The 22,601-nt window shown below is 53.5% G+C and overlaps 1 protein-coding gene across 1 annotated transcript in view; it reads left to right on the forward strand.

Annotated features, from left to right (window-relative positions):
- The window catches only part of GON4L (gon-4 like), a 64,829-nt gene that overhangs the window by 27,339 nt on the left and 14,889 nt on the right, over nt 1-22,601 (forward strand). The window contains 11 exon segments of the mRNA XM_047704659.1: nt 2,413-2,428; nt 2,431-2,471; nt 2,473-2,606; nt 7,394-7,509; nt 13,381-13,421; nt 13,988-14,091; nt 16,388-16,586; nt 17,121-17,207; nt 18,302-18,470; nt 19,711-19,855; nt 21,263-21,413. Of these exon segments, the coding sequence (XP_047560615.1) occupies nt 2,413-2,428; nt 2,431-2,471; nt 2,473-2,606; nt 7,394-7,509; nt 13,381-13,421; nt 13,988-14,091; nt 16,388-16,586; nt 17,121-17,207; nt 18,302-18,470; nt 19,711-19,855; nt 21,263-21,413 (1,203 nt within the window).

The raw sequence follows: 22,601 nt of genomic DNA on the forward strand, positions 1-22,601 counted from the left end.
AGCCAGTTTGTTTGAATGTTTCAGGGTTTCTCCACCAGTCTTGTAGGTTAATGAAAAATATGTCTGTCTGAAAATTTAAAAAGAGAATAGTGAGTGGAACACCTCGAAAGGGTCATTTAACCTAATCACCTGCTTTGGGGTGAGTAAATAGTGTTTGGGGGGTCACAGTGTTTTGTATAACCATTTATACGTACACGTGTCAAGTGATGGAAGTTGGGGAATAGCAGTGTACGAGAGAGAGGTCTTTCCTCTTGGAGGTTGTAGTCTGTTGGAGAGAGAGAGAGAGACGCCATAAACATGATTTCCAGTAGCGTTCAGTGCTATGAGCTAAATGAGAGCCGAGAAGTCGGGTAATGCCCCCCACAGTGCTTCCCCTGGAAATCCAGCAGCGGCCTCTCTGCAGCGCGGCCCGGGCTGGCTCAGTCCAGTGGAGCATCTGACTCCTTGGTCTTGGTGTTTGTGAGTTTCGAAGCCCCCATAGTCGAGGTGTAGAGATATTAAAAATACCTATCTTAAAAAAAAAAAAGTCTTCTGAGGATGTGATGTTTGAGCTGAGGATCTGAATAGAAGGAGCCGTTGCATCTAAACGGTCTGGGGAAAGTGTCCCGTACAGAGGAGACAGCACTCTCCAGAGTCCCTGAGGTGGGAAACAGCTTTGAGGTGTGGGAGAGACCAGAACAAGTGGATGCCTGGGCCGGGGGAGAGAAGAGTGGGTGGTAAGGACAGAGAGCTGGGCAGGGCTAGGGTCACGAGGGTCTTAGGAACCACAGTAAGGAGTTTTAGATTTTATTTTCACATTTTGAAAAGCTTTGTGTGATAGTTTCTGATTGACGTTAAACACTTCCTGTGGTTGAGGTGTGGGCAGCACTCTGGAAGAGAGCGAGGGAGGAAACCCAGGAGTCTGTTAGGAGGAGGCCGCAGGCATCCAGGGAGGACTTCCTCACGTCCCTCTCCAAATCCCAGCTGCTGCTTCTTGGGGCAGAAATTGATAGGCTTATCCTGGAATTCGCGCGGAGACGCAAGGGACCAGAATAGCTAAAAACAACCTTGAAAAAGCAAGTCGGAGGGCCTCCGCTTCCTGCAGGGTTTGTCACAGCGTCATAGTAGCGGTGAACACAGGTTGGTACTGGCACAAGGTTAGTCCCGTGGATCAGTGGCCATAGAATCGAGGGTCCAGAAGTAAATCCTTTACGTGTGTGGCCGACTGATTTTGGGACAAGCATGCCACAACCAGTCATGGTGCCACAGTAGTCTTCTCGGCAGATGGCGCCGGGACAACTGGAACGCCACATCCAAAAGTACAAGTACCTGTGCCTCTCGCCAGTACGGAACTTAATGCAGAACAGGTCATTGACCTAAGTATGAGAGCTCGAAGTAGAAAACTCTTAGAGGAAAGCAGAGGAGTGATGGGCTTTGTACCCATAACATATGATGACGCTTATGACCCAGTAACAAAAAGCCCATTCGGAAATGGGCAGAGGCTGTGCGTAGTTCGTTCCTCCGAAGAAGACACACACCGGGCCGTGAGCGCGCGGAAACCATGCCCACCTTCGGCGCCGGGGATGGCACGTGGGAAGTACGAGGTAGCAGTTCCCCCCGCTAGGCTGGTTATTAGAAAAAGGGTGGAGAGCAGCAGTGTTGGCAGGGATGTGGAGAAACGGAGGGCCTCCGCACTGCTGCTGGGGGTGTGGAACGGCCGGTGGGTCGGTGGTTCTGCAGAGTTTAATGCAGCTCCCGTGTGGCTCCTGGGGAATGCGATGCATATGCCCAGGTCACAGCAGGTACACAGGTGTTATTGGTGGCACTCCGCACAATAAGCTTTCCCGAAGTGGAAACAGCACGGGTTTCCTGCACCAAAGTGTAAAAGGGGTGTCGTCCCGCAGTGAGGAGGAGTTCGGTGCGGACGCCCGCCCTGCGCGGTGAACCGAAAGCATCAGGCTAAGTAAAGAGCCAGAGACAAAGGTCATGTCCTGTAGGAGTCCCCGTGTGTAACGTCCAGCCTGAGCAGACCGCAGACAGCCGGGAGACAAGTGCTGGTCAGGGACAGGGAGGGGGGGGTGGGAGCGACCGCCAGCAGGGTTGGGGTGCGGAGAGATGTCCTGGAGTTGGATACTGGTGATGGCCCCCAGCTCTGTGGGTACAGCAAGAGTTACTCCTCCATACGCTTCAGAAGGATGAAATGATGTAAATCGTGTCTTGAAAAGCTGCTCTGACGTTTCTGAGATGCGGTTTTGAAAAACTGACATCGCTGTCATTAAAGTCTCTCAAAGAATTAGAAACGCAAGTTTTTGAGGGGAGACCTCGTGAATTTAAGGCAGGGAGGAAAGGGTGCAGGTCCGAGGGAGGTTTGGCGAGTCGGGAAGCAACCAGGCGCTGATGAGTGACATGTGTTATCCCTTCTTTGTCGGCAAGCCCATGGACGACAGCCTCATGCGTTCCGAACCCGCTCTAAGATGCCTCTGAAAGACGTTCCCCCTGGGGCAGCTAGAGGCAGAGCTCCGGGCTCCAGACATCACCCCAGACATGTATGACCCCAATACCGCAGACGACGAGGACTGGAAGGTGTGGCTGGGGGGGCTCATGAACGATGATGTGGGGAAACGAGGGTAAGTGGGGTCTTGGCATTTTCTACCTGCTCTGTCCGCTATCTCTGTTGTAAAATTTTCATAGCCAGAAGCATAGAGGAAGGGGGTATTCTCGGTTCTCTGAGTTTAATTTATGTCACTCGGAATTTGCTCTAAATCAGTAGTTAAGTGCCCTTCCCTTTGCGTCACTTGTCCTCTTTGAGGACAGTTGGCACATGTCCTGTTAGTTTCCAGTGTGCGACACATGACTTGAGAAGTCACCCCACAGTGTAGCCCCGGTCCTCAGCACCTGTCGCTATCACAGGACCACTGGCTCTCGTCCTTTCGGGGTGCTGCTCATGAGCCCTTTGGGGAGTCTTTGGGATGCGAAGGATCGTCCCCTGAAAGGTAAAAGCTGAAGTGTGATTTTGTCCGTGTTCACTGAGCGTGCAGGGACCGCTCAGAGAAGCGCGCTCATTAGGGTCCTCCTAACGCCCACGCCACCGCTGGGCCCATTGCGAGTTGCCCGGAGCCGGACCTGGGGCAGGGCAGGAGAGCCCTCTGTCGCAGGGCCTCCTTCCGTCCCCGGAGCCGGTGGCTGTGCTCCTTTCTGTCTGTCGGTTCCATCCTCACGCCTGTGGTTTTCCTGTGGTCCTGGGCGCACCGTTGAGGTCCTGCTCTGTCTCCGCGTCGGGACTTGCAGCCATAGGTTGCGCCTCACAGTCCAGAGGGACAGCTCACGTGGGCTGGGCTCGGTCACAGGCCCGCGGTCTCGGTGCTGCACGTGCTGCCCGGGGACGCTGTGGGTGTGCCGGTGCTGCGGTGCGCGGCACCCGTGGGGGCAGCGTGGCTGGAGTCATCGTTCGGAAGCCGCGATGGCGTCTCCAGAAGCGACGGCGTCTCCAGAAGCGGGGCAGACAGGAGACATTCCTCGCTCAGGCAGGAGCAGCGTTGGTTTCTCCCTGCTGCAGCCCGTGTGGTGTTGGGCTGCAACTCTGACTCCCCACTTCCATCTAGTGACAGAAACCTTAGGATGGTTGTCGTTGGGGATCTGGTGTGTATTTAGTGGGAATCCGGCCTCATTTGATGTCATAAACTTCTGTGGATTTGCATGATGCGAGGGATTGTCTTTGTTTATAGTCATTTCAGATGATGTCACATTCTTTTGATGGAATCGGGGAAATTTTGTTCTTGATCCTTTTTGACTTTTCAGTGGAGAGTGACCAGAATGTTCTTTTCAGCTGTGTTGTGGAAGACTCACACATTCTTAAACACTCGAATCGCATGCAAGCAGAGCACATCCTTACTCTTTTTCCAGTCATCTAAGAACAGCCACGTACGATTCGCAGGTGGAGAGTCACGCTTTCAGAAAAACGAGAGGAGGTCTGGTTTCGGTGGAGAGAGATGGAATGAATGAGTGTCCACGCAGGTCAGGCATGAGGGAGTCAGCGGAAGTGAAGGAAGCAGAGTGAGTCTTGAATCTACATCACGGAGCTTTTCCTTACGTGATCCGTGGCTCAGCAAGTGTTGGCTGCTCTCCTTTTACGAGACGGTGCTAAGGTCACGAGAGATACGGAGCATCATCGTTATGGCATAGATTAAATGCCCATGAATGTGCCTGGTCCATTGTTAGATGCACAGAGCATTTCAGATGAATGAAGTTGAGCAAACTTAGACTATGACGGCGGCGTGAATGCAGCTGCAACATTTGGCGTGAGGGAGACCGTGTTCCAGCAGAGGGTGGCTCGGGGGCCGCTCCGCGAGAGGTGGGAATTGAGCAGGACCTCGGAAGGATGTTTGACAGCAGTGCCGGCGAGGAGAGGAGGTGCCAGGAGGGCCCATGTCCTCCGAGGAGTCTTCTAGTGTCTGCATTGTAACTACAGGGACAACACAGGCTCGGTGGGGAGAAATCAAATACCGTATAAAGAGAACTGTGACAGCCCCTCCCCACCATGATAGTTTCATGATCCGGAGGGATCACAGGTATTTTTCAGGACTTATAAATCTCTTGATGTTTGCTTATTGACACTGCCTTTTTCTACCAACCGACCCCACGTTCCATGACACCAAGGCTGAGTCTCTGCAGAAGGGCATGACCAGGGACAGAAGTCTCCGAGAATTTTGTTGCATTGCCCCGTGTTGCCGAATCAGTTTGTTATGCTGCTAGAATTCGAGTCCACTTACTGCCCTCGGACAGTGTGCCATTGAAGGAAGGCTCCGGGACAGAGCGCCTTTGTGGAATGGGTGTGACCCTTCGTCAGCACGCTCTGCCTCCTTTTGTCCTTAGGTCCAAGCTAAGACACAGGAGTGGCCAGAACGAAGGCAGGTCCTCACAGCTTTATCCGTGATGGCAGCAGCTCGTCCCCTGATTTTCCCTGATTCCCACCGGCGTGGCTGAAGGAGCTGAGACGGTGGTCGTTGAGGAGGAAAGGCCGGCAGAGCCTTGGCTGTCAGGTGTTTGGGAGCCGGAGGCAGTGCTGCTCCTGGCTTTGTCCCCAGAGCCTGAATCACGGTCGTGTGTGGCGGCGTGCGGGCTTGTGATGGTCACCGGCACGGGTTCCAGGCCTCACCCGTCGCTGAGTCAGAGTCCTCGGGGCTGTGACGTAGGGATCCCATCCTGCTGCGTCCTAAATACCGGGAGCTGCTGGCCTGGGGAGGCGCGAGCGCGTGCGGTCAGGGTGCGCTGTGCAAGCGCGGTGACGGCTTGTGGGGCTTGTGGGGAGGGGACAGCCCTCCTTCTGTAAGACTCGTCCGCATTTGCTGCTGCTGTTCCCATGTCAGGACAGACGAGTGGTAGAGTAGGAAGGTGTGGACCGTCCTACCTACCGGCTGACCTTACTGAGTGCTGCGGAGACGGAATAGTGCCACGCAGAGAGCCAGAGCCGCGTGCCAGCCGACTGTGGTCTCTCCTGTTGCCTGCGTGGCTCTTCCTGCGTGTTCTCCTGCCGTGGGACCCGCACGCTACTGAAAATGAGCATCTGGAGGTGCACAGCAAGTGGAGCTCGGCGGGGCGGCCAACCTCGACCATCAGGCAGGAGTGAGATGGCAGGTTCCACCACCAAGGAGTTAAAAGCTAAGAACTCAGAAGGGACCTTCCTGAATGACTCTCCCACGTGTGTGGCAAACAGGTGCTCCGAGAATAAGGGCCGACCCACGTGTGTGGTGTGGGCAGAAGCTGTCTGCTGTGGTTCTCGCACACGAACAGATGGGGCTCCGAACCCGGCACGCTCCCCTCAGCGCGTCTGTGCAGAGCTTGCTGTGAAGACGCCGATGTCCAGGGTGCTGTAGGGGTGGGGGAGACAGGGTTCCTTTCGTGAGGGTTTGAAGAACCTTTATGGGGAGCATAAATGCACAAATGGATGAAAAAGACGGACATTGAAATAGCTGCATTATACACGGCACAAATTAACGTGTTATAACTTGAGTATAAATGTGGGTGAGGAATCAGGTTAGATAGGGGCTGAACTGGACAGACGTCCCAGTGATTATGAATCAAAATTGTGTGTATATATTTTTATTTTTAATGAAGATACTCATTTATTACAAAAAATGGAAATACTATGGAAGGATACAGAGAGGAAAATACTCATAGTTAATGCTTCATAGTGATCTGCTGTGTATTTAGGTAAATACGTCCTCACCTCAGTACTCTTGTCCACGGGAGGAACCGTGTGTGTGCATCGTTCCGCGTCTGCAACTTGCTTCTTTGACTTAACGGTAGAGTCAGTTTTCCACGGTGACACATAGAGACCACGTCTCCTGTGCAGTGGCTACATACTAGTGAGGAATTTAGTTATTTCTGTGTGGCAGTTTTTTTTCTTCTCTTCTGTTTTTTTTTAAAGATTTTTATTAATTTATTTGAGAGACAGCGAGCGCACAAGCAGGGGGAGGGGCAGAGAAGAAGCAGGCCCCCTGCTGAGCCGCGTGCCTGATGCGGGTCTTGGTCCGAGGACAAGAGAGTCCTGACCTGAGCGAAGACAGACGCTTCTCCAGCTGAGCCGCCAGGCGCCCGTTTCTTGTTTTAATTCAGCCCCTCGGTTGTCCTCACCCATTCCGAGCTCTCAGGTGCCACCTGTCGCCAGGAGCTGCCGTGACTGAGCCAGGCGAGCACAGACATTTCCGCCAGCCTGGAATGTTCCTCCAGATAGCACTTGCCTGCAGTTGTCCGGGACTTCGTAACATCCATCACCTGATAATGTAACAATTCTGTAATTCAGTGACTCCCTCACAGTTTTTTACCTAGGAGTCATAGCACCAGCGTTAGAGGAACAGCCCTCGTTCTGGCCCTGACGTACCAAGTGTTCAGTACTTTTGTGTATTTTTAGATATTTCTGAGTTTCACTGTGGGGAGGGAGGTACCTCCTCATGCTGAGGGTTGCCATGTTTGTTTTCAGTTGGGTTGTACGCGGGTCCCACCTGTGCACGTTTTACGCTGTGTGTCCTGTCTCAGGCTCCGGCGCCAGAATTCGAGCCATTCCCAAGTTGTTGGGAATTAGGGTCACCTTTCCTTCACTGTCCGCGCCTTTGTACACATGGTTTTCCAGCAGCGTTGTTTTCACGAGGTGCAGTAGTGCAGGTGGGGCCACCGAGATAAATGACGTGTTCAGTTCTCTGGCTTTTGCTGCATTTTGGCAGACTTAGGTCTTCTCTGCAGGAAGGAGAGAACTTGGCTTACGGGCGAGACTGGGTGGGATGTGTCAGCTGTGGGAAATGAGCTGGGCGAGCAGACTGGGGAGAAAAAGTTCTTTAAAAACTTGAGTGGAACAGTCTTAGCTGAAAATCTTACATTTTCACCCGAGGAGTTCCGAGAGGGGAGTAAGTGTCCGAAGTCCTTGTTTCCTAGATGAGGCCGATGACGACGACGACCCCGAGTATAACTTCCTGGAGGACCTGGACGAGCCCGACACGGAGGACTTCCGCACCGACCGCGCCGTGAGGATCACCAGTGAGTCTGCTCCCACGAGGCCATCTCGTCACCCCCGCATCTGCCGCCTACTGGGCGGACTGTGCAGGCCGACACTCGCAGCCCCTCTGAGGGGGACACCGAGGCTTGTCGTACCGTTTCTTTGTGTAGCTCTTTGGATTTACGCCTGAGTCTCGAAGCCTGTTCGTTCTCCACGTACGGCTCCGTGTCCTGCCCTGAGTCTGGGGTCTGGCGGGGGTCGCATCTGTGATCCCAGAATGAATAAGGCATGGCCTGCACCCCATAGGACCTTGGCCCGAGTAGGGGAGACAGATGAAGTTATGTTGCAAAGTGATAGGGGCTACGATGGCTTGTGCATAAGGTGCCCAGTGGCCTAAAAGAGGGTTTAATCTCCCAGTGGGTGGTGGACGTAGGGTGGGTGGGCTGGGGAAGGACTCACATGATGAGATGTTTTATCTCCGTTTTGAAGGAGGAATAAGAAATTTGGGGGGAGGGGCGCCTGGCTGGCTCCGTCGGTAGACTGCGCGACTCTTGATCTCGGGGTTGTGAGTTTGAGCCCCACGTTGGGTGTAGAGATGACTTACAAATAAAATCCTTGAAAGAGACGAAATTTGGGGTGAATGGAGACAGGTGGATATTACAGATAGGTAGAAGAGCACCCAGTGAGCACGGACGTGCGGGAGAATAGTATCGCGCTTGGGAAAGGGTGAGCCGTTTGGTTATAGAGCTGTGAGTGTGCGGTGGTGCGGAAGGCAAGCAGTGTTCAGATCCTGGAGAGCCTTGAATTTGAGTCTTCATCTGTCAAAAGAGCTCAGAGTTTTTGACATGAAATTAATAGGAACTAATGTGAATTTTGGCAATACTACGTTGGTTTAACAGCACTTTAACGTATCCATTTGATGGGTAAAGAGAGCAAGATTGGAAGCATGGAAGACAGTTCAGTGACCTGACTCGGTTCAAGTTATTTGTTTAAAAAATTATTTTACTGGCTATGTTGCCAGTGATAGAAAATACATATTTCAGAAGGTATTAATTTTTTTTATTTTTTAAACATTTTATTTATCCAAGACAGAGCACTCACACATGAGCGTGGGGGAGCATCAGAGGGAGCAGGACAAGCAGACCCTCCGCTGAGCAGGGAGCCCGAGGCAAGGCTTGATCCCAGGACCCTGAGATCATGACCCGAGCCGAAGGCAGAGGCTTTAACCCACTGAGCCCCCTGGCGCCCCGGGCAGCACTGGCTTTCATCGAGCGTGTGCGTGAGCCTGAGCTGCACTGTTACACGTAGCACGTGAGGCCGAGCTGTGGGCTCTTGAGCAGGTCGTGGGGGAAGCTTTACAGGTGCCCAGACACGCTGTTACGGACCTGACCAGCACGGCCGTGCAGGTGGACAGACTTGTGCAAGCTCGATCCCCTGGGACCGTCATTCTAGTCTGTTGCTTCATTTCCTCTTTGGTCTTCTTTTTGGAATGAGAATGCCTTTTCTTCTATGAAGATTTTCCCTTATTTGCTGTGTTGGGACGATTTGGGTTAGAGGAAGTGTTGAAGGGAATCAGTGTATGACGAAAAGATTTGAGGATTTCGGCTGTGCGAATGCTGTGCAGGGTCTAGGGAGTCTGAACACCCACAAGTCTAGTGTCGGAAGCCGAGGGAAGGTGCTTTGATGGGGCACCTGCTCCACCAATGCTGGTGTTGCAGCATCCGCGCTGGAAGTGGGGAGGTCGGCCCTGTCTGGGCCTGGCTCCTGGCCCGGAGTGCACTTGCCTTCCCTGTCTGTCTCCTTCTTCACGTTACACAGAGCTGCTCAGCAAGACCGTCCCCGGTTAGCGCAGTTTTTGCACTCCACACTGGTTGATGTGTTCTCCTAGTGCCCGCCTCTCTCCTGGTTGCTCAGGCCCTGTCTGTCCTGTCCGTCCTGTCCGTCTTCCCCCGGCCTGCAAGCTTCTCCGGGCGTTCGTGCTGATGCGGCCTGCGGTCGGGATTTGGCCAGGCAGATAGGGACCTTTTCTGGGATGCCTGACTGAAGGACCGTCCTTCCTTGTCATAGGGTTCCATGATGGTACGTAAGAACTGGGATGGAGGGACGCCTGGGTGGCTCAGTTGGTTGGACGACTGCTTTCAGCTCAGGTCATGATCCTGGAGTCCCGGGATCGAGTCCTACGTCGGGCTCCCAGCTCCGCAGGGAGTCTGCTTCTCTCTCTGACCTTCTCCTCACTCATGCTCTCTCTCACTCTCTCTCAAATAAATAAATAAAATCTTTAAAAAAAAAAAAAAAAAAAAGAACTGGGATGGAATTCCAGTTTTGTTCCTACCCCTCGTCCACGCATGTCTGGTGTCACCACATTGGCCCTGTGAGAGACTTAAACTTACGTGGGTCACAAAATTTAAAAATAAAAAAAAAGCGTAGAAACTCAGAGTTTGGAAAGCTTCCTGGGGTCATGTGTTTTCCTCCCGCTTGAGGAATTTGTGTGCAGCTTCTCTGTGGCTGGGTGACCTCCAGGGCCGGGGCCTCCTCAGTCCCAAGGGCGGCATGTCCTCATTGTGGAGCACCTCCTCAACCAACATTTCCCTTACTGAATCTGCGTGGACCTGTTATATTCCTGCTTCTCCTTTGTTGCTGGAAAATGCAGTTTGCTTGCCAGTGTGCACAGTAAAAGATGTTTCTTTTCCTGCGTTTTTATTTGCTGTGCTCAAACACACAAGTTGCTTCAGTTTTCCAAATGCAGCAGTTCCCAGACCTCTCACTACCCCAGCCACCATCCTCTGGATTTTTGGCCTTTATTTTTTTACTTAAATTTAGTTAAGTAGGCTCCACGCTCAGTGTGGAAACTCAGTGTGGGGCTTGCACACACGACCCTGAGATCAAGACCTGAGCTGGGATCAAGTAGGTTCCTAACTGACTGAGCCAGCCAGGAGCCCTGGCCTTTAGTTTTTTAGAAGCTTTTCTCCCAATACTTTATTTATTTATTTATTTATAAAAGATTTTTATTTATTTGACAGAGAGAGATCACAAGTAGGCAGAGAGGCAGGTAGAGAGAGAGAGGGGAGGAAGCAGGTTCCCCGCTGAGCAGAGAGCCCGATGCGGGACTCGATCCCAGGACCCTGAGATCATGACCTGAGCCGAAGGCAGAGGCTTAACCGGCTGAGCCATCCAGGCGCCCCCCCCAATACATGTTTTATGGAACTTCTAAAATTCATAGCAAAGTTGAAAGCATTGTACCCTGAATACCCACATCCCCCGTCAGTTCCTGTCCGTTCTGGTCTGTTTGCTTGACCGCGCAGCTGTTCACCCAGCTCTCTGTCCAGGCCGTGAGTCTGCGTGGGTTTTCTCATGCGTTTCAGAGTGGGCTGTAGAGAGCAACACACTCCCTCCCAGACCTTCTGCGTTTGCATATCATTCATTCGGGCCCAGTATTTATCAAGAGTGTCTCTTTTCAGGTAACTTTCTGCACAGTGTGTTAGACACACTTACAGTGAACCATTTAGTGAGGTTTGGTGTGCTTCCACCCGCGTACCCGGCCCCAGTGGGCCCCCAGGGCCCCGGATATGGAGCTCTCACCCCGGAAAGCTCCCTCGGACCCCTTCTCAATCATTCCCCTCACCGTCCTCCCCGAGACATCCGCGGTTCGCTTGTTTTTTTGGTAACAGATTAGATTTGCCTGTCGCAGAGCTTGATGTCGGTGGAATCACGGTGTGCGCTGTCTTGCGTAAACCTTCTTTCAGCGTAAAGCTGTGGAGGTGTGTCTCGTTGCTTTTCCCCTCTTATTGCTGGGTGGGAGTCCATGGTATAAGTACACTAGTTTTTTCTTTCAAAAATCCATTCTCAGCTGTTAATGGACACCTGGGTGTTGCTAATTTTTGCCCGTCGTGAATGAAGCTGTGCTGAACGTTCATGGGCAGACCTTCCCTGGCCAAATGCTTCTTTCCTCTGGGGGCGGCCATCAAGGAATCACTGGTCAGGGCAGGTGTATGCTTAGTGTTTGAAGAAATGGTCAGATTTTTTCCAAAGTGAATTTCCTCCGTTTACCTTCTCATCAGAATTTCATGTGCTCCACATCTTCACCAGCATTTCAGTTTTAGCTTTTTTTTTTTTTTTTAAGATTTTATTTATTTATTTGACAGAGAGAAATCACAAGTAAGCAGAGAGGCAGGCAGAGAGAGAGGAGGAAGCAGGCTCCCTGCTGAGCAGAAAGCCCGATGTGGGGCTCGAACCCAGGACCCTGAGACCATGACCCGAGCCAAAGTCAGTGGCTTAACCCACTGAGCCACCCAGGTGCCCCCAGTTTTAGCTTTTTAATGCCCTTTTAAGAAGGGCTTTTGCAGGGACGCCTGGGTGGCTCAGTTGGTTGGACGACTGCCTTCGGCTCAGGTCGTGATCCCGGAGTCCCGGGATCGAGTCCCACATCGGGCTCCCAGCTCCATGGGGAGTCTGCTTCTCCCTCTGACCTTCTCCTCACTCATGCTCTCTCTCACTGTCTCTCTCTCAAATAAATAAATAAAATCTTAAAAAAAAAAAAAGAAGGGTTTTTGCAGGGGCGCCTGGGTGGCTCAGCGGGTTAGGCCGCTGCCTTCGGCTCAGGCCATGATCTCAGGGTCCTGGGATCGAGCCCCGCATCGGGCTCTCTGCTCAGCAGGGAGCCTGCTTCCTCCTCTCTCTCTGCCTGCCTCTCTGCCTACTTGTGATCTCTCTGTCAAATAAATAAATAAAAAAATCTTAAAAAAAAAAAAAAAGGGCTTTTGCAGAAGAGATCACAGACGCGTCTGGGCGTCTGGGCGCGGTCTGAGACTCTGCTAGCTCCGCGACACGCTTGCCTCCCTGGGGACTTCCTGTGTCACGCTGAACTTGAGGTCACCAAAACAGTCCGATCTTTTTCAGACTTTTTTGAGCCATTTCATGTTTTTGTGCACTTAAACTGATTTAAAAAAAATTCTTTTTTTTTTTTTTTTTTAAAGATTTTATTTATTTATTTGACAGAGAGAGATCACAAGCAGGCAGAGAGGCAGGCGGAGAGAGAGAGGAGGAAGCAGGCTCCCCTCCGAGCAGAGAGCCCGATGTGGGGCTCGATCCCAGGACCCAGAGATCATGACCCGAGCCGAAGGCAGCGGCTTAACCCACTGAGCCACCCAGGCGCCCCTAAAAAAAAATTCTTAATGTAAGACTTTAAATTTGTCCCACTGAGTTTCATCCCAGTAATTTGAACAAACACGAAATTTTGAGTCTGTCATCAGTTGGTGTAGCAATCCCTTTCCACTTTATACGATTTACAGATTTGGTAACTGTGTTTTCTGGGTCTTCTCAGTCACTGATGGGGCTGCTTTATAGTTCGGGTCCAAAGACGGGGCCGCTGGGACTTCTCTTGTGACTCCGTTCAGTAGGCCAGGCCAGCAAACTGTGAATTATACTTACTGTGAAATTACCCAGGTCACGTTTCCTATATGTCTCCTTGTTGGAACTGTAGCTTCTACAAAGTGAGTCGGTTAGTTTTTGTTTTTGTTTTTTGTAGAATAGGGATCCTGGTGAAGGGGTGAGGAGGGGCAGAGAGAGGAGAGAGAGAGAGAGCCCTAAGCAGATTCCATGCCCAGCGCAAAGCCCAGTATGGGGCCCGATCTCCTTACCCTGAGATCATGACCCAAGCTGAAATCAAGAGTCAGATACTGAACCGACTGAGCCACCTGGGTGCCCTGTGAGACTGTTAGCTCTGTCACGTGTCCCCAGCATCTAGAACAGCGCCTGAGGCACAGCTGGGAGTCAGTGAATGTGTTTGAATGACAGACAGATGTGAGGGTTTCATCCCATGTCTTGCTGGAAACAAGACACAGTGTCTCTGTGGAACCCTACCCGTGGGAACGGAGACCCACCTGGACCAACTGCACCGTTTGGCTTCTTTTCAGAGAAGGAGGTGAACGAGCTGATGGAAGAGCTCTTCGAAACTGTAAGTGGCGCCACAGAGTGTGTGGCTCCTCCCACGGGCTCCGCGTCCTGCCCCCCGCCAGGCTGGTTTGGCCAAGCCAGTCCACCTTCAGCCCCCTCGGGAGCGGGTGTCGTGGGAGGGGGTTTTGCTCACTGACAACTTGGCTGTCCATGGGCAGGGTGTTCTTAGTACAGAGTTCCTCGTGCACTCTGGATGGCTTCCGCAACCATCATTTGGTGCATCCGTAAAGATTGCAGAATAGGTTTTAGATTATTCTGGGCACAGATAGGTACCGTTCTCATAGCCTTGTCTCTCGAACACTCTTTCTGACCATTCTGAGCTCTCTCTGCTCTGTCCTTGCCATTGCCAGTGGCTGACCGAGAGACTTTGTTCCTGGCCAGCGGCCAGCCAGCCGTGTGCAGGACCGCGGGTGCCCCGACGTGGGGAAGTTCTGGCGGGAGCTCGTTCTGGGTGCCAGTGTCGTTAGCACCCTGGAGACTGTAGTCTTCGCTTTCCCTGTTCATTGCTGGGGGGGACCTCTACATGCCCTCTTCTCCAGGATCACCCTCCTTCCCCTGTGCCCTCAGTTCCAGGACGAGATGGGACTCTCCAACGTGGAAGATGACGGCCCGGAGGAGGAGGAGCGCGCGGCTGATCCCCGGCCGAGCTTCAACACCCCGCAAGCCCTGCGGTAGGCCAGCCAGATGCGTGGAGCTGCAGAACGGGGGAGCGCGTGTCCCCTCACTCCTCACAAGTCCCCGTCGTCGCTGGGCGTCCGCGGTCGCTGTGGGAGGGCCGCGCAGCCCGGCGGGGGGGGGTGGGTGTCCTGGGAACAAGCCTCCCTGTCGTGGGGCAGTGCAGCAGCAGCCCGGGCTGTGTCTGTTTGGGAAGGGGGAGAGAGCAGGAGCTGGCGTCCGCAGAAGCTTCTCCGGGTGACTGGTGCTGGAGAGGCGCGAGGACCCTGTGGCCAGCCACAGCAACCGCCCCTGCCGCCAGCACCGTGTGGCCCTTTGTTCTCCTTGCTGGCTGCCGGCATTGGGTGGATGCTATGGGAAGCCTGCTGATCGGCTGGGGGCGGCTGAGCCGCCCGTGAGAGTGCCCTCTGCCACCGAGGCACGGCCGCCCCCTCCGGCAAAGCTGGGCCTCCTTTCTCCCCACAGACGGTGCAGGCCCCAGTGCTCGCTGTTTGTGCGACGGCTTTGTAGAACGCACGTGTGCTTCAGCGGACGGGGAGCCACCCTAAGCGGCGGCAGGCCTGCAGGAGGGACTGGGGGGCCGGTGGGCAGGGGACGCTCTGTGTGGGTGTGGAGCAGAGCAGAGCGCAGAGGCCCACGGGCCCCGCTCGTCCCATGTTTTCACGGTCCCTTCCGCCCACAGAGCCGCAGACGTGCCTGTGGTAGAGACAAGGGGCCAACCGCTGCCTAACAGTGGGGAGGGCGGCTTGCACCGCACTCTGGGAAACCCCGGGATGGGACCACGCAGGGTTTCAGGATCCCACTGCCCCGTCTTGTTGTGTTTGGGCTTTATTGGGGTATAATTGACAAGTTGTAAGACATCAAGTGCTCCCTGGTGATTTGATGCAGGTAAACATTGGGAACGGGACCCCCATCGAGTTAACACCGTCGCCTCCCATGCTTACTTTTTGGGGGAAACAGTTTCAAGATTTCGGAGTCTTTATTTGACTCACTTCCTGCAGGCCCTAGTGCGCAGTTTGCCTGGAAACGCGCGTCAGCGCCACTGATGAGCTATGTGTGGGGCTTCGGATTTGGGAATTCGAGAATTACATTAAAGGCCTGGTTGACCGTCAGCTGTCCCTGGCATGGGTTTGGTTCATCTGCAGGGGCCGCAAGCCTGGTTTAGTCTTTAACTAAGTAAGATCTCGTGGGGAAAGTGGGCTCTCTGTGCCCCTCTTATCAGCCCACTCGGAAATGCTCCGTAACAGCAGGGGCAGGCAGTTTGGGCTTTGTCTGCTTTCTCAGTGTTTCTGTTTCTCAGTTGCCCTTCGAGGAGCACAGATGTTTGAGAGTTTTCCGTTCTCAGTACACGTCGTACAGAGGACTGTCCTTGTGTTCAGGTTTTTACCCTGCACTTGTCCATACTCTCAGTAAATGCTTAAATGGACCCAGAACTTTTATCTGCAGAGGCTGTAGGAAAGTCATTGTTTAACTGTCCGTACAGTCTGGAGGCTTTCGTGCAGGAGGGTACCCCACCGGTCGCACCTGTTCGAGCTGGTTTCGTCCTGATTGCGTAGGGTGTCAGCTCGCCCTTCATCCTGCCAGTGGGGTCTGTGGATACCTGCTTCAGCACTGGCTGGTCTCTCCCTGGAGGCAGGGGTGGGCAGGTGGGTTAGACAGCTGAAAGGAGGGATGGGCCTGGGGGGCTGCAAGAGGGTGTATTCCTGGTGGTGGGGGCAGCTTCTCGTTGTCCCGTCCAGCTGTCCTGTGGCTCAGTGTGTCCCTTTCTTGCTTCATACCAGGTCTCTGACTCTTTAAGAAAGGAAGGCAGGGCACCCTAGGTGGATGGAGTGGCAGGAGGGCAGAAGCTGTACCTGGGGGCGGGGAGGGCCTGAGGGGATTAGGGAACAGATGCTAGACTTGGAGAAGGTTTGGTGTCACCGCTAGAAACATGTTTCAGGGGCACGTGGGTGTCAGCGGGACCCGAGGGTGGTGAGTTCTTCCACTTGGCTCTTTGACTGCGTTGTTGCCCAGACGGCTCTGTTCCTGGAGTGCTGTGTGACCTCTGCTCCGTCGGCCTGTTGCTCAGAGGACGGTGGTGGAAAGTGGGGCCGTGCGGTCCAGAGCTGTCTTACTTGGGTTAGTGCCGACGGCTCTGGGGAGAGACTGGGTAGGCCTGGCGCTCGTTGGCTCGGGTGGGATGTGCGGTTCGCAGGAGGTGGGCGCATGCAGGACTCAGCGCTCCATCGGGGCAGCTGGGCGTTTGACGAGCCAAGGGAAACGTCCGTGTTCGGTCGTCTTCCCGCTGGGCAGGTTCGAGGAGCCGCTGGCCAACCTGCTGAACGAGCAGCACCGCACGGTGAAGGAGCAGCTGGAGCAGCTGAAGCTGCGGAAGGCGTCGGGCCGGCAGGTGCCCGAGGTGGAGCGTGCGCAGCCACCGGCGGAGAAGGTCCGTCAGACGCTGACTCTGGACCCGGCACAGAGGGGGCGCCTCCAGCAGCAGATGCAGCAGGTCAGGCCGACCTCGGCGGGCTCAGGTGGGGGCGGCGGGGCCTGGGCTGTTCGGGGCTGGGGTGTCGCAGGCTGGCTCAGGGCCTGCAGCTTGCCATGTTCTGACCGTCAGAAACCGGTGTCTCAGTGCCCCCTGAAATCCCATGGCCCCAGGATCTTCACATCATTGAGGACATCGACAGGGCATCACCTTGGTGTCCTTGTGGGTGGGCGGAACGCAGACGCACACAGCGACCCTCACACGCCTGGGCTACACGTTTCAGAGTCTTCCATGTCCCATTCTGAATTTCACAGCCTGGCTTGCTGGAGGAGTACTGGTTTCAGTCCCTTGGGTTTGAAGTTAAGCTTCCTCTGTTTCTGTCATTTGGCTCTGGGGAGCAGATCTGAGAAATTCACACCGAGATACGGTGCCAATCTCGTAGTCTCTTTGGAAAGTAAAACGTGGTAACGTCGCAGACATCTTGGTGAGGTCTTCTGGGTTCCGGAAGTGACAGCACCGTAACGTGTCACCCTGTTATTTTCTTTTCCTTCCCAGCATGTTCAGCTCTTGACGCAAATTCACCTTCTCGCTTCCTCCAACCCCAACCTCAGTTCAGAGGCCAGTACCACCAGGATATTTCTTGTAAGGTTCCAAGTATCCTGCACTGTAAAGACGTGGGTGTCCGTCAGCCTGGGGGTCACTTCCCTTAGATGGTCGCGCAGGGCGTCCGGGCAGCTGTTCCCGTGGCTTCCTCTGTTTGCTGAGAGAACACCAGCCTCCCACCCCGGGCAGGGCTGGAGCGCCTACCCCGTTTCCTTACGACAAATCCTCTGGCTTTCTGATCGGGTCTTCTTTCTCATCTTTTAAAGAGATTTTATTTATATATTTGAGAGAAATATGTGCACGAACAGAGGGAGTGTCAGGCAGAGGAAGAAGCAGACTGCCCACTGAGCAGGGAGCCTGATGCGGGCCCCGATCCCAGCAGCCTGGGATCACACCCTGAGCCGAAGGCAGACGCACAACTGACTGAGCCCCCCAGGCGCCCCTCCTCCTTCTCATCTTTAGATCCACCCTGACTTCTTAGGTTTTTGGTCCTTTTGTTCTTTTTTTTTTTTTTAAGGGTTTTATTTATTATTTGACAGAGATCTCAAGTAGGCAGAGAGGCAGGCAGAGAGAGAGAGGGGGGAAGCAGGCTCCCCACTGAGCAGAGAGCCTGATGCGGGGCTTGATCCTGGGACCCTGAGATCACGACCTGAGCAGAAGGCAGAGGCTTAACCCACTGAGCCACCCAGGTGCTCCAGTACCTTTGTTCTTTTTGTTGAATTCATTACCCATTCATTAGGTTCAACATTAGTATTTTATATATAAAATTAATCTTGGTCATGCCATCTTAAAGTATTTTGGAGGAAGGGCTTTTAATTTTGAAATTATCTGGATGTGCTTCAGAGAAACCAAAGACAAAAAATGTTAATCGTTCTCAGTCTTGGAGCTAGACCATCCGAAAGGCTGCGGAGTAAAACAAGAACAGATGCGCGTGTCCCAAAGTCCCTGAGTGTCCGGGGCTCCGCCAAAGTGTAGTCCTAATGGGGTAATGTCAGTCATGGAGGGCTTTGTGAGGACTCGTATCTGTTCCTGTCCTCCAGCACGAAGGACACGTCTCCCTTCCGAGGCTGGTGAGGGCTGCTGGTCTTACGTGTGTGGGGCTGAGGCTTGTGCTTTGTGCTCTGTCTCCCCAGAAAGAGCTGGGCACCTTCGCGCAGAGCTCCGTCGCGCTCCACCAGTCCGTTCCCGGCTTCCAGACCTCGTTCCAGCCCTGCAACCTGCTGGGGGCAGTGCGGCTTGTCGAGGACATCAGCGCGCACGTCAGCGTCGACTGGAGCCCTCGCAAAGCCGTCAAGAAGACCGGTAGGGGGCCTGTTGTAACCTCCCTTCCCGGGAGATGAGGCCTCTGTGATGTCGTCCCGGTACCCGCTGCCTGCGGTCCAGGAGGGTGTGATAGTGCTCGGGCTTCCGTGAGGGTCGTACCGCTGGGCAGCAGGGGGCAGGGACCGGGTCCTCGGCGCGTGTGAGGGCGGGAAGCGGCAGGAGCCAGGCTGCTGGGGTCTGGGGAGGAGGAAAGGCCGGTGCTTGAATTTGGTTTGTGGTCAGTTTTCACTCTTCGTGTCTCTGAGGTCCTTGTACTTCCCTTCGTGGTGGCAGCGGTTCCTCCGTTTTGAATGAAATGTTGATTTACGAATTGGACACAAATTAGAGATGTTGTACATTTGCTGTAAACACTTGTGCGGGTTTGCTTTCTACCGTGCATTTGTTAGTAATTTTTGAGAAGATGTTTGCTGTTCCCTTAAAGTGAATAATTGCTTCTAATTAGTTTCCTGCCGCAGCGGATGAGTCGAGGCTTGAAATCCCTGACTCAGCATCACGCTGACCAGAGTTGAGTTCTGGTGCATTAAGGAACTCAGACGACTTCCTTAGCTCTCTGGTGGTAAAGCAAACCTAGGATCGTGTTCTGGAAATAACACGTACAGTGTCCTGGGTTTTTCTCCTGGGGCTATGAAAACACCATTTTTGGAAGGAGGACTGTGGAGATGGTGTTGCTTTCTGTATCTGAGAAGGCAGACGTGCCTGGAATTGAGAGGCGTGGGCAGCAAGGCAGAAACAAGTGGGACTGAATTGCCTCATCCTTTCATGGTTTTTCTTCCCAACCCCAAGAGGAATCTGGGAGGACTTAATGGAAGTTAAGTAAGAATCAGATCAGATAAATTCTGGAATCCCAGACTGGTGAGGACGATGAAAGCACCTTATTCTGGAAGAAAGCAGGCGTTGTCGCCGGTCCTTCCTTCTGAGGACTTGGAGGGGCCGGGGAGTCGGGGAGGCAGCAATGTCCACGGGCACGCTGTGTGCCAGGGGTCGCCCGCCCCGTCACAGATGTCCGTGCCGACAAGGGAAGAGAGTGCATGTCCATGTTTAGTCGCACCGAGGGGACTCCCCATGGGCATGTGTCGGGCTGGCGAAGATGCTGGGAGCTTCTCTGGGATGAGAGGTGGGGACCCCCCCCCCATGTCTGGGCAGTGCCGGCCACATGCCGACACGCGCTCAGAAGCTTTTGTTCTGGAATTTCATTTACCACAGAATTGTTTCCTCACAGCAGATGAATTCCCCTGTTTGCCAAAACAAGTGGCATGGACCCTGGCCACAAGCAAGGTTTTCATGTACCCGGAGCTCCTTCCAGTGTGTTCTCTGAAGGCAAAGAACCCCCAGGATAAGATTTTCTTCACCAAGGCTGAGGACAAGTAAGGGTTTGTTGTGGGGGACAGAGGCTCTGAGGAGAAGACCTGGTTCTCTCTCTTGAGGAGCTTGGGGGCAGCCAGGCGCGTGGCACCCAACATGGACAGGGGAGACTAGAGGCCGGGACAGGGCGCTGGGCGCAGCTCTGCAGTGGGTGTGCTCCAGGGGGGCTGGACACTGCTCTTTTTAGGGAACAACGTGCACTTTTTGGAAACATTTTTAACTTTTTTTTTTTCTTCCTATTGTGAAAAAGCCTATCTCCTATTACTATTAGAGGACATTTTTCAAAGGAAAAACATTTTTATCCATTATCCTCACCAGCCCATGAAAGTGACTTTCTTTTTTCTTTGTTAAAGTACGCTCTACAGCCAGTGTGGGGCTCGAAGTCACAACCCCAAGATTGAGAATCACATGGTCTACTGACTGAGCCAGCCGGGCACCCCCAATGATTTTTCATATAATTATTGGCAATTTAAGTATAATTTTGTTTTGCTTTTTTTGAGCTAACACCTTGAAATTGTTTTTCAGTGCTCTGGGCTGGAATGCCGTCCTTCTTGTAGTGTCTGTGTGTTGTCTTCTCAGGCGATCCTGCACGGCCCTGGGATGGCCCTTTTGTCTGCCATGTTGCGTTTTCTCTCTTCTCTGGCCGTGCCGTCCCCCATGTGGCTCCAGCAGGGATCTTTGTGCATAGAACTTTTTTTTTTTTTAAAGATTTTATTTATTTGGCAGAGAGAGGCGCAGCGAGAGAGGGAACACAAGCAGGGGGAGTGGGAGAGGGAGAAGCAGACTCCCCGTGGAGCAGGGAGCCCGATGTGGGGCTCGATCCCAGGACCCTGCGGTCATGACCTGAGCAGAAGGCCGCTGAACGACTGAGCCCCCAGGCGCTCCATGCATGGAGCTTTTGAAAGTCTTTAGAGTTTAGCCCTTTGGGTAAATTCTCAAGCGTGGGATAATTTGGTAAAGGTCAGGAACATGTTCGGGCTCCTGGTGCGTACCGGCCAGTGCCGTCTGCGAACCGCGGTGGCTAGGTTAGGTTGGGACGCGGTCTTGGTCCTGCTTTATTACGTCTCACACCGCTCCCAGTATTCCTTTAACATTTGTTCTGTTAGCCCCATCCCTCTCCCTTCGAATTTCTTCAGTACGACCAGTATGAAGCACGTCACGATCTGGTATCGTTTAGTCGTCTCTGCCTGTTCGCCCTCTTCCCACTTGAGCGGGAAGACGCTCCTGGTTGTGTCTTGGTCGTCGTGCTTCCTGGCTGTCGGTAGCCTCCCCACATCTCTGTTGGGAGCCGCTGGCTTGCACGAGAAGGAGGCCTGCAAGCACTGGGGTGTACTCTGCGGGCTGCTCTGGGGAGAGGACATTCTGCAGAACGGGAGGCGGCGAGACTGAGGTCATGGCTCCTTTCTCAGTTTGTTGGCTCTAGGGCTAAAGCACTTTGAAGGGACCAAGTTTCCTAAGCTGCTGATCAGCAAGTACCTCCTCACCTGTAAGACCGCCCACCAGCTGACGGTCAGGATCAAGAACCTGAACATGAACCGGGCCCCCGACAACATCATCAAGGTGCGTGCTTCCCGCCGGCCCCCGCTCAGAGGGCCCTGGCTCCTGCCACCGGAGCTGCGTCGCTCGCCCCCCCCAGCCCTTCCAGGGACACTGACCCTTGTTCTCCTCTGTAGTATCCTCTTTTTCCTCTGTTACAGGGATTTTTCCTAAAAAATGAAATTATTCCACCCTTTTTTTTTTTTTTTTTTTCTTTTGAGAGAGATTGGGGGCGGGCATGAGCGGTGCGGTGGGGTGAGGGGTGTGTGGCAGGGAGAGGGAGAAGCAGGCTCCCCGCTGAGCAGGGGGGCCTGACTTGGGAATTGTTCCCAGGACCCCAGGATGATGGCCTGAGCTGAAGGCCGACGCTTAACCACTGATCCACCCAGGTTCTCCAGAATTATTCTAACTCTTAAAATACTTCTCGACTTCATGTTTCCCTCAAACTGCTCCTTCTGTCTTTTTCCCACTAGCCTAGAGTAGACAACACTCTGCCATATTTTTCTCTTTACAGTTTTCTACGTAGGTCTATCAAAGTCAAAAGTATATATTTTATGAGAGTTAAATAGTTTAAGTGATTTGAAGAGTCAAATGGAGGCGCCTGGGGGGCTTAGTTGTTAAGCGTCTGCCTTTGGCTCAGGTCGTGATCTCGGTCCTGTGATCCAGTCCCATGTCGGGCTCCCTCCTCAGCAGGGCACCTGCTTCTCCCTCTCCCTCTGGTCCCCTCTTGTTTGTGCTCAGTCTGCCCACCCCTATTAAACGAATAAAGAAAATCTTTAAAAATGTAGTCAATAGTTCTGTGAGGCTCATTACAAAGAATATTTCTCTTCCTGTTTCCGGCTGAGGTTTGGAGGGTGGTGTGTCTGCGTCTCTATCTGGACGGCTTGCCTGTCCTTGCCACCACTCAGTGCTTTGGATTGAAGCCTTATTTATTAAAGCACAACACAGGCGACAAAGGTTCGGGCCTCCCACTGCCACAGCCCTGCTGTCATCACAGGCGTCCTCTGCCCCCGGTTCTCCCACTAGAGATGGGATTCAGGGCTTACAGTAGAAGCGTGATACGTGTTTGGTATCAGCGGAGCTGTGTGGTGTAGCGTGACTGCTTTGCTGCCGCCGTGTTTCTATGGAGGTGGCAGTTGGCGGGGGGTGGGGGGCGGTGGCGCCAGTCTCGGGAGCTGTTCCATGCTGGAGTTTGCTGCTGTGCTGGGAGTC

Source organism: Lutra lutra, chromosome 15 (genome assembly GCF_902655055.1).
Source record: "Lutra lutra chromosome 15, mLutLut1.2, whole genome shotgun sequence".
In the NCBI taxonomy this organism is placed as follows: Eukaryota; Metazoa; Chordata; class Mammalia; order Carnivora; family Mustelidae; genus Lutra; species Lutra lutra.